Raw genomic sequence first — 9,991 nt, forward strand, 5'->3', positions numbered from 1 at the left:
GTGCAATAGGGATGGTAACTGTCTCTGCTACCTTGCAAAGGCAAATGAATGCTGCTGTGTAGCACTGCAGTACCGCCTCTGTCAGCAGCATCCAGTACACATACTGTGACAGTGACAAAAGGCAAAACAGGCTCCATGGTTGCCATGCTATAGTGTCTGCCAGGGCAATCCAGGGAAAAAGGGCGCGAAATAATTGTCTGCCGTTGCTTTCACGGAGGAAGGATTGAGTATGACATTTACCCAGAATTACCCATGACACTGTTTTTGCATTGGGATCTCAACCCAGAATTCCAATGGGCGGGGGAGACTGCGGGAACTATGGGATAGCTACGGGACAGCTACCCACAGTGCAACGCTCCGGAAATCAACGCTAGCCTCGGTACATGGACGCACACCGCCGAATTAATGTGCTTAGTGTGGCCACGTGCACTCGACTTTATACAATCTGTTTTACAAAACCGGTTTCTGTAAAATTGGAATAATCCCGTAGTGTAGACATACCCCTACGCTGACAGGAGAACCCCTCACATCCGCATGGGTAGTGTTTATACTGAAGCACTACAGCAGCACAACACTGTAGTGGTTTTATATGTAGACTTGCCTAAGTTAAACCTGGAAGGGTTCTTGGTGCTGTACAGATTCTGGCTTAGTTTGCAATCTGAGCTCTTAAGTCTCATGGTGATCAGCAGGGTATGAACGAGAAAGGCAAACAGTTTTTTCATGAGCCCCTGCAATAAATGAATGTTTGAGAAAACTTTAGATGAGGAGAGAGGAGACTCTCCTACACTAAGAAACAGATGATGCTTCACCTCTAACTCTGCCTTCTTAGCCTCCTTATTCTGTGTGCACCTTTTATAAAAGCCACTGTGGCAGGCAATTTAGACAGGCATCGCCATGCCCTGTTCTGGGTTACTCACTTTACATCCCACTTGCTGGGAAAAGTACAGAAAACAGAATACAATATGATACCACCATGTAAGCACTTCATGGACACTTATAGACAGAAGGCAAAGGCACATAAAAAGGTGAGAAAACCCAAGACCAAGGTGCCAAGAAACAGTGAGAACTCCATATAATGCAACTGTGATGAAGTGAGAATTTTCTGTAATATTTTTATGCTTCTTATGTGTGCCTCAGTTTCCCTCTGTACTTTGCATTGCTACCCAGGTGTGCAAGAGGGTTAAATCTCCTCTTGGGACAGAACAAGATACAGCATTTTTCTTCTGCCTAATACAGCTTTGAAGCTATATAAGTCATTGTTCAGTTGTAAACTTTTGAAAGAACAACCATAATGTTTTGTTCAGAGTTACAAATTTCTGAGGTGTTTGTAACTCTTAGGTTCTACTGTACTTAAGAGGGGAGCCCAATCCTCATGCACTTCCTCATGTCTACAGGAGGGGGCTCCACCTGGGTAAGTGCATCAGCCTCTAGAAGGCCTATAAAGTAGAGGGAGTTGGACATTTAAAAAAAAAAGTTGTGAAAAAATTAAAAATGTTGACGTTGTTTCCACAGGGTTTAAAAAAATTAAAAAAAAATTGTTTACTGAAAGCCAAGAGCTGTAGTAACCCTTGTGATTAAAAAGTATCATGAAAAAAAATTTGATTTGGGAAACCAGCTGTTTTCCCCTGAAAGTCTGTATTCACAAAGTGGCCATATAAAACAGATGTACTCAAAATATTTTCTACATACTCTACTTATGAAGTTTGGCAACTTCCCTTTCCCAAAATCTTCCCTGTGGGGATCAGGCAACTTATGGGTCCCCACGGATTTATAGTTCACCATCACATCAGCCTCAGTTGTGGCTTGGAAATCCCTTAAGAGACAAGTCTTATGAAGTTCATTGGCCCCATTCCACCTCAGGAGCTTGCAGGACTCCCCTGGCTTTGGAAAACCTTTTGATGCCCTTCCAAGCTCCTACCACCATGCAAGAATTAAGAGAGGCTTTGGCAGCTTCTCTAGCCCCCATCAGATAAAAGTCTCATTAGGACTTAACAAGTATACTAAGTCTTGTGGGATGATTCCTAAGAAGCCTTCTAGTTCTCAGGGGTAGGAGTGTCAATGAGCCTGAAGCTCATGAGGATGATGAGCAGGTTTTAATCCCAGTTTCTGACATGGCACTGAATACAGTTTGTCCTTGTCTACACTTACAGGTCAAACCACTATCAGAAGCAAGTATTTTTGTAGTGTAGACAAGACCATAGTAGTGTTTATTTATCTTCACTGTTAAGATAGTGATATCACAACCTATTTGGGATGAAGAGCCAGTCTAATGGATGAAGTAAACCCACAAGCTTGGTAGCATTTAGTATCAATTCACTAGTAGAGTCCAGTTCACTATAACTTGTGCAAATATACTGATTAATGGCCCCTGAGAGTAGCAGATCACTATTACAGGCTCTCTTGTATAAAAATGTAAGGAGAGAATATGCCATATTTACCTTCATCTTTTACTCTTTCACACTTAACTTTGAGTCCAGTTCTTTTCTTCCCTACTAGTCAATATATATATACACACACACACACACACACACACACACACACACACGCACTCATAATCCAGTCTCCCATTTTTCTCTTCTTTGTTGAGTTTCTCCCCTACTCCTTCCAGCCAACATCTCATATCTTTCTTCCTTTATTTTAAACTACAAGACTGCCTCTTTCACACCACAGTTTTGCTGTCTCACTCCTGAAGTAATAGAATCTTCATGCTTAGGACAGAATGGCCATTGAGAGTTTCGCAACAATTCTTGACATGTCAGGAATTACGGAAAGAAAAGTATTATTATAACAATTTGACCATTCCCTGGCCATGGCAGAATAGTTCCCTGCTTTATAGACGCCATTGTTTTCTCCAGGCCAGTTTTAAAAATGATAAGCAATGTGGCATCCATAGCTTTTCTTAAAAAGTGACTTCACAGTTTAATAGCCTCACTGCTAGGAAAGAGCTCCAATATCCAACCCAAATAATATATTTTCAGTTTTCAAAGTAGCACTTGAGTGAAAGTCTATTCTCGCAGTATTTCCTGGGGGTGGTGGGAAATACTAGAAATTTTTTCATGAAGGTAGAAAATTGACAAGCATGAAAATATGCAGGAAATTATAACATGCACAGAATTACCTCACTTCTAAATTCTTCATCCAAGCTGGCATCTTCCACTGCAGGCTGGTAATCAAAAGAAGAAAAAAGTCTCAAAGACAGATTAGGAAAAGCCTCACAAAAACACAATTCTGAACCAGACTCTTCTGTTATACTGGTGTAAATCTGAATCAATGTATGTCAAGGCAGTTGCTCAAGATTTACAATGGTTAAATTAATTTTATTATTGGCAATAACTAAAAGACTTAACTGGATTCCAAAAAGTTATTTATTTTTTCTTTAAAAGGTACAGTAATGCTATTACAAAACTACACTAAATCTACTGTGTATATGCACTAAATAGTGTGTATTTTACTTACCTGATATTTAACTAAGTAATGAGTGAATACAGGTTGCATCAAGTTTGAGGAACATATGGAAAAATACTATAATAGACAGGACTAAGAGTGCAATGTTTATTACACAAGATTATGGGCGAACAAACAAAAACAGACTTGTGCAATTAACGTGTCAAGACTGAATAAAAATGAACAGACTAATTTGGAGATCTGGAAAAGTAACAATCTTTCACAAAGGAGAAAGAGAACATATAAACAAATAGGGCCACATTTTTCAGAAGAATTCAGAACTTATTTGGTACCTATCTGGGATGGAGCTTTTGGGTGCGGAGGCCACTGGGGGCAAAAAATTGGCTTTTAAAGCAGACAGTGTAACTGAGGGTTTGATCCTCCAAGTCCTTACTCAGAAAAATATCCCCAAGGGAAGTCACTCACTTTTTTTAAAAATACCTAATTGAAATCAATAGAGCTTTGCCTGAGCAGACTGTAAGATCAGATCCACTCAAAACACATTCTTATTTCAACATCTTTAAAAGATTTAGGGCCAAAACCCATTTACTTTACTCACAGAAGTAGTTCCCTTGAAAAGTTAATGGGTAAAGCAAGTAGGATTCAGTCCTTAATCCTTCCTTGTTTACTCACTTTATACAATCCAGTACATGTCCTTACTGAACCCCTACTGATACAAAATTGATTTAGTGTAAGTGCTGTATTTAAATGTTTGCACTGAGTCACGCTCAGATACTGGTAAATGAGTTTTAAAAGGTTTTTTGGCATAAGGGGGAAGGTTTGCACATATCACAGAAATAAGACGTTTGTCTTCCTCCCTGGCAGATGGCATGTTTACAAAACGTGAAAATCTTATGGGGGAGACAAATGTCAAACTAGCCTCAAAAAATGACATTTTACCCTACATGGATTTGAACACCACTCCAATTCCTTAAAAGTATTCCAATAATTAGTTTTCACATGGCAGACTTTAAAGTGTAGCCCAGGTAAATGTTAAATGTAATAATTGGTAAAAGAGGAAGGTTATTTGCATTCAAATCATTGTGGTGGCTGTTGTAATGTGGACACTTGTCCACTGGAGATTGAACAGCCCAGATTCACCAAAAAGGTATTTAGGCTCCTAGTTTCCACTGAAAAATCAATCATAAAGGCCACTCAACAGCTATCAAACAGTCACACTTTATATTAAAGTCTTTTTTCTAAATAATTTTTAAAGGTTTAATAATTTATCCTTATAACCTGTATGTTACAGACATGAGTAGAATGTGTTATAGATGGTTATAAGCAAAAATCAGTAGAAGAAATCAGACATAAGCCATGATTATGGAACAAGAGAGAGACCTTTTGGATGCTAACAGTTTTAACCCTTATTAAACTATTCATAAAACAAAACCTTAATATAAAGAATGGTAATGGGCTACAGACTTGCTCAAACATTTTTTTAAAGCTGGAAATTAAGCCCAACAAGAATACTGATCTAGGGTCCTAATTTAAATAAGGAACAAGTATATAGTCTGCTTATTTTTGGTTCATCACACACACGCAAAAACATAGTCCCATCATCAACCCAGTGGCAGGGACTGACAACTAGTAGTGTATGACAGATGTAATGGATTTGCATTTTAACACTTCTCTATTGTGAAGTACTGAATAGTTTGGTTTGCTGGCAGTTCCAGAGGAGAGATGGTGGGACACCTAATATTTTTTTGGTTTAGGTTGAATCAAAATTGAAATTTTTGTCAAACTGAAAAGTCAGAAAGTGATTGTTGTGTGTATTTTAAGAAAAGCAAATGGAAAAAAAGGGCTGGTTTCAAAAGAATGGAGAAGGAAGAGGAGGTGATCTCCTTATGCTCAATAGCCCAGTTGTTAGGACACTCATTTGGGATGGGAGAGGCCAGGTGGAAGTCTCCAGTCTGGATCAAGGACTGGAACCCAGGGATTCCACCTCCCAGGTGAGTGCCCTAATCAGCGGGCTACGGAGTCACTCTCCATCTCTCAGCCCCAATGACTATTCAAGTGTTTTATACAAATGCAGAAAACTCCACCAGGAGAGACTGTGACACCCCCCACTTCAGAGTACCTCATGGTGAGGGCATGTTTCTGAGAGTGGGAAGACCTGGATTCAAATCTCTGCTCTAGAGTGAGGGACTGAACCTAGGTCTCCCTCCTCCCAAGAGAGGGCCCTGCCCAACAGGCTGCTGAGTGTAAGACGGGAGGGGAGGAAACTATCACAACTACCTGGTTTGTGAATGTGTCTAAATATCCTTGTGAATCTTGCCCAAAAAGCTGATGTGCTTTCTTTTGATAGTGTCCTAACAAACAATTGGATGTTTCCAAAAATGTCTCTTGTTTTGACTTAAACAGTTTGGTGAAACTAACACGAATTCACTAAATGTTTTGGTTGTCCCAAACCTGCATTTTTCAGCCAAAAAAAAAAGTTAGTCCAAAATTTTGCTTGATTTTACCCTAGGTTTGTAAGTGCCCTAGCATCATGACATCTCAGTACAAAATACAAGTTTGAGTACATTTTAGAAAAAGTTGCTATGCTAGAGAAATTGCTAATGACCATCAGAGCAGGTCTTTGAGCAAAAGACAATCACAGATCTGGTTAAAGCTGATGGGTGTGCTCAGCACGTTTCTTTGGGTCTGTCTACACAGCAACTAGACACCCACAGCTGGCCCATGCCAGCCGACTCAGGCTCATAGGGCTGTTTCACTGCAGTGTAGACATCTGGGCTTGGGCTGAACCCCAGGGTGTAGGACCCTGTAAGACGGAAGGGTTCCAGAGCTCAGGCTCTTGCCCAAGCCAGGAAATCAACTCAGCAATGAGACAGCCCTGCAGCCTGAGCCAGAATAAGCTGGCACAAGCCAGTGTGGGTTTTTCTTTGCTGGGTAGACATACCCTGTGAAGCTAAATGGAAGGAACAATTAAATGCTCTTTTGTGTAGCGACAGCTGAGGCTACCACTGGAGGCATAGGGTCACCTGGCAAAGCTAACTCCATGAGGGCTGAAGGGTTTTGTTGGAACTGATTGCAAACCCAAGATACTGATTGTCTGGAGCTGTGTGAGGCAGAAAGCGAGAGAAGCAGTGGCAAGCATGGTCCTTGGAGAAAGCAGAGATACAGGTTCTTTTGGACCCAATACTCACTGGAAAGGCAGACTTGGATTTCTGAGCAAGGCAACTGCCTGCTGTTATTTATGGTTACTGTGTTCAGGGTAGACAGGCCTGCATGTGCATTGTTTGTAAATAAACAGAATTCCACCAAAGGAACACCCAACCCCTATCACCAATTTCACCTCCTAATTGAAACAGCCCAGCAAGGTCCCAAATGTTGGCCAACTGTGTGAGTCAAAGGGGCAACAACATTATACCCAGAGGTGCCATTTTTCATAGCACACTCGGATTTTCCTAAAACAGCAATTTTTCAGGGCCATTCTGGACTACATAAGGGATTCTCCCAGAAATCAACTGAGAGAAAGTGACCTGCCACAAGAAAGGAGATGAAGGCTATGGCTCAAGATAGCTTTTGATCATCCTCTCCCAATCCCAGACAAATACATCCCTAATGTAGGCTCTTTTCCACACCAAGCTATGGCTATGTTATTTATTGTAATACTATTTTTAATGCTTTTCCCTTATCTTTCATGTATTTCACCTCAAGTCACATCTTAAATCTTTGCAAATTCAACATCTCAGTTTGAGAAACAGGACTTGGTTTCTTGCAATCTTGTCATTTAAGTTAGACTTCAGAAATCTGTTACTTAACTAAGACTATGGTTAGAAAAAGCCACAGTTTTAAACATTTAAACGTAAATTTACATTAAAAAAAGTCTTGCTCTCATTGAGTAATGTAACTATTGGTACTGTTAGTTTTTGTGGCTTGTGTTCATTTCCAACACAATCATTTATATTGCGGTATTGTATTCAGTGCTACAGAAAACCCAGCACAAAGAGAGAGGTTGTAAACTCTTCAGGGCAGAGACTAAGGCTATATCTACACTTAATCCACTGCATCAGTTCAGCTGCAGCAGCAGCACTGTATCCCTTCAGTATAGTCTCTCACTACAGTGACAACAGGGATTCTTCAGTCAACCTAGCACTGTCTGCCCCGGGGATTAGGTTGGCATAACTATATTGCTCAGGTGTGTGGATTTTACCCACACCCTTCTGCAACATAGCTGGATTGACTCTCTTTTGAGTGTAGACCTGGCCAAAGTACAAGGCAAAATCTAAAACTACAGGTATTGCAGACATAAAGGGTTGATGTAGTCAAGAGGCTCTAATGATATAATAGTTCTTAGAGTTTTATAATTGGTTATCAATTACCTTCTCTGGTAGGTACTTACAGTATGTTTGAAAAATGATTTTTAGAAGTGGGTAAAAACAGTGGCTATATTCTGATCTTACCTACAATGGTGCAAAAATCAGGAGTGACTCCACTGAAGTCAACTAAATTGCACTGATGTAAAATGAACCTAAGGCAGCTGAGAATCAAGTGCAGGGAAAAAGAAATACAAAAAAAAAAAAATCTATGCCCCTTCCCTTAAGCATTTTGTAGTGGAAAAAAATTAGTAGATATTAGAATACAAGGGAGACAGGTTTATTTAGCAAGACTACATCTAGCAGTAAGAGGAATGGTTCGGCTAGGAAACAAGAGAACACAAATTCAATCAATGTAGCTAATTACATTCGAGAAGCAAAATTATTCCGGTCAAACATTTTAGACTAAATTTAACCTATTTACACTTTTTAAAAAAAAGTCAATGAAATCCAATCTATATGTAAATTCTATAGTGAAACTGTAGAACAGGCAGTCTCAAGTCTTGGGAGTGGCCCAGAATATCTTCAAGAGATCCCCTTCATTAAAAAAGTACCTCTGTAAAGCAACTTATATTGATCAGTACTTTGTTTTGCTCAAAGTAGGATGCTTGCTTAGACACCAGCACTCACTGGGCAAGGACTTGAAGTTTTTCATCACTTCAGAAATAAGCAGCCATTGAATTCAGCATGCCAAGCGTCCTGGTCATCTTAAGAATCATTCCAAAAGAGGGATTAATATGACATTAGACTTCTCATTCCACTAATACTTAACCCATTGCTAAAGTAAATTAAGCTACTCCCTCCTCTACCCAGAAAATGCATCTTCCACCACCATCAACAAGTGGGTTTGCCTTACAACACAATACAAGTCACTAAAAAGAAAGACATCCTAAAGTTTTGCTAAAAAAAAAACAGTGGGTCCCACACTGAGACAGAACTCCCCAAAGCACTCTCACAGAAATAAATAAGCATTTTATATAAATGACCTCTCCAAACTGGTCCATTTGCAATGGACTTGGGATGCCTGTGGAAATCATTAAGGGTTGGTTTGCAGCTCACCTCTGTGTCCATGGGTTCCACCTCTATCTTTTTCCATAGCTCCAGTAAGTGGGCAATTGGCATGTTGGAGTTTTTCTTTCAAAGGTTGAGGGAGGAAGAAAACGTGTGAGTGAGTGGAAGAGGATGAGAGACACAGCCAGAACGGTGAGCGAGTGAGAGCGCTGTGCCCAGCAGACACAGAGGATTTAGCAGAATGCAGCAATCTCTGAGGTTTGCGGGAGCCCCTTGCTGGGGTCTGTAGTATGGTTTCCTGTGTGATCACCACCAGTTCCCACTCCCCAGAGAAACAGACACACACACAGAGGAGCTGCTTATGCTGCTGCTTCACACTCAGGCTTTGAAAGGGGGGAGAGGGGGAGGGAGGGATATAATTGCTACTCTAGCTTTTGCAAAGTGACTTTGTCAGAGTAAATGCTTCTCTTGCAGCAGAGAATTGAACTACCTTTCTCCTCCCCCACCCACTTTTTAAGAAAAACCTTAATTTGCTCTTTAAAATGATGGGTGCAAGTTGAGTGTGAGGATGCTGCTGCGGCTGCTGCTATAGCAACCGCGGAGCAAGCAGGGGAGGGGAGGGGAGGAGAGGAGCGGCCGAGCCCCGCCTCCCGGTGTAGCTGCTGGCTCCGGCATTGACCGCACTTGCAGCAGCTCCTGGTGGGGCACAAATCATTCAGGCTGGAAGCCTCCCTAGGTGGCGGCCAAATGTCGCGCTGCATGATGGATTTGCAGCCGTCCTCATTCAAGGGGCGGCAGCCGCCTCGGTGAAGTAAGGAAATATCAACAAACTATCAAAACACTGCCTGATTGCAAAGAGAGCTGCTTTCCGGGAAGAGAAAGATGAACTCCCCCCCTTGGCCCTCCAGCATCTCCTACTCTGCAGTCGTGTTCTGGTTGAATATGCAGCCTCTTCTTGTTGTTTTTCTTTTTTACACCAGTTAAAAAACAACCAAACAATCTTAGGGCTCACTTCTGCCAGATGCTAAATGCGCTCAGCTCCCTCTGACTGCGATTCAGCGCCTGGCAGATAAGAGCAATTTAGGGAGAAAGATGGGAGCAGTTTGATTCATTCAGAACCAAAATACAATCCCAGATCCCAGTGGGTAAGTCGGGGAGCAAACTCATGCAGATCAAAACCTAGGTAGGGACTACATAAAAACCTGAGTAAAGCC

General features: G+C 41.1%; 1 protein-coding gene across 1 annotated transcript in view; it reads right to left on the reverse strand.

The window, feature by feature from the left end:
* The window catches only part of RPS6KA2 (ribosomal protein S6 kinase A2), a 464,767-nt gene extending 455,784 nt beyond the window's left edge, over positions 1-8,983 (reverse strand). Inside the window, exons 1-2 of the mRNA XM_075064103.1 lie at positions 8,826-8,983; positions 3,119-3,163 (exon numbers count right to left, since the gene is read on the reverse strand). Coding sequence (XP_074920204.1) covers positions 3,119-3,163; positions 8,826-8,888 — 108 coding nt within the window. The 5' untranslated portion in view covers positions 8,889-8,983. The remainder of the gene's footprint in view (positions 1-3,118; positions 3,164-8,825) is intronic.
* Positions 8,984-9,991: the final 1,008 nt, after the last annotated feature.

The sequence above is a fragment of the Chelonoidis abingdonii genome, chromosome 3 (assembly GCF_003597395.2).
Source record: "Chelonoidis abingdonii isolate Lonesome George chromosome 3, CheloAbing_2.0, whole genome shotgun sequence".
Taxonomy (NCBI): domain Eukaryota; kingdom Metazoa; phylum Chordata; order Testudines; family Testudinidae; genus Chelonoidis; species Chelonoidis abingdonii.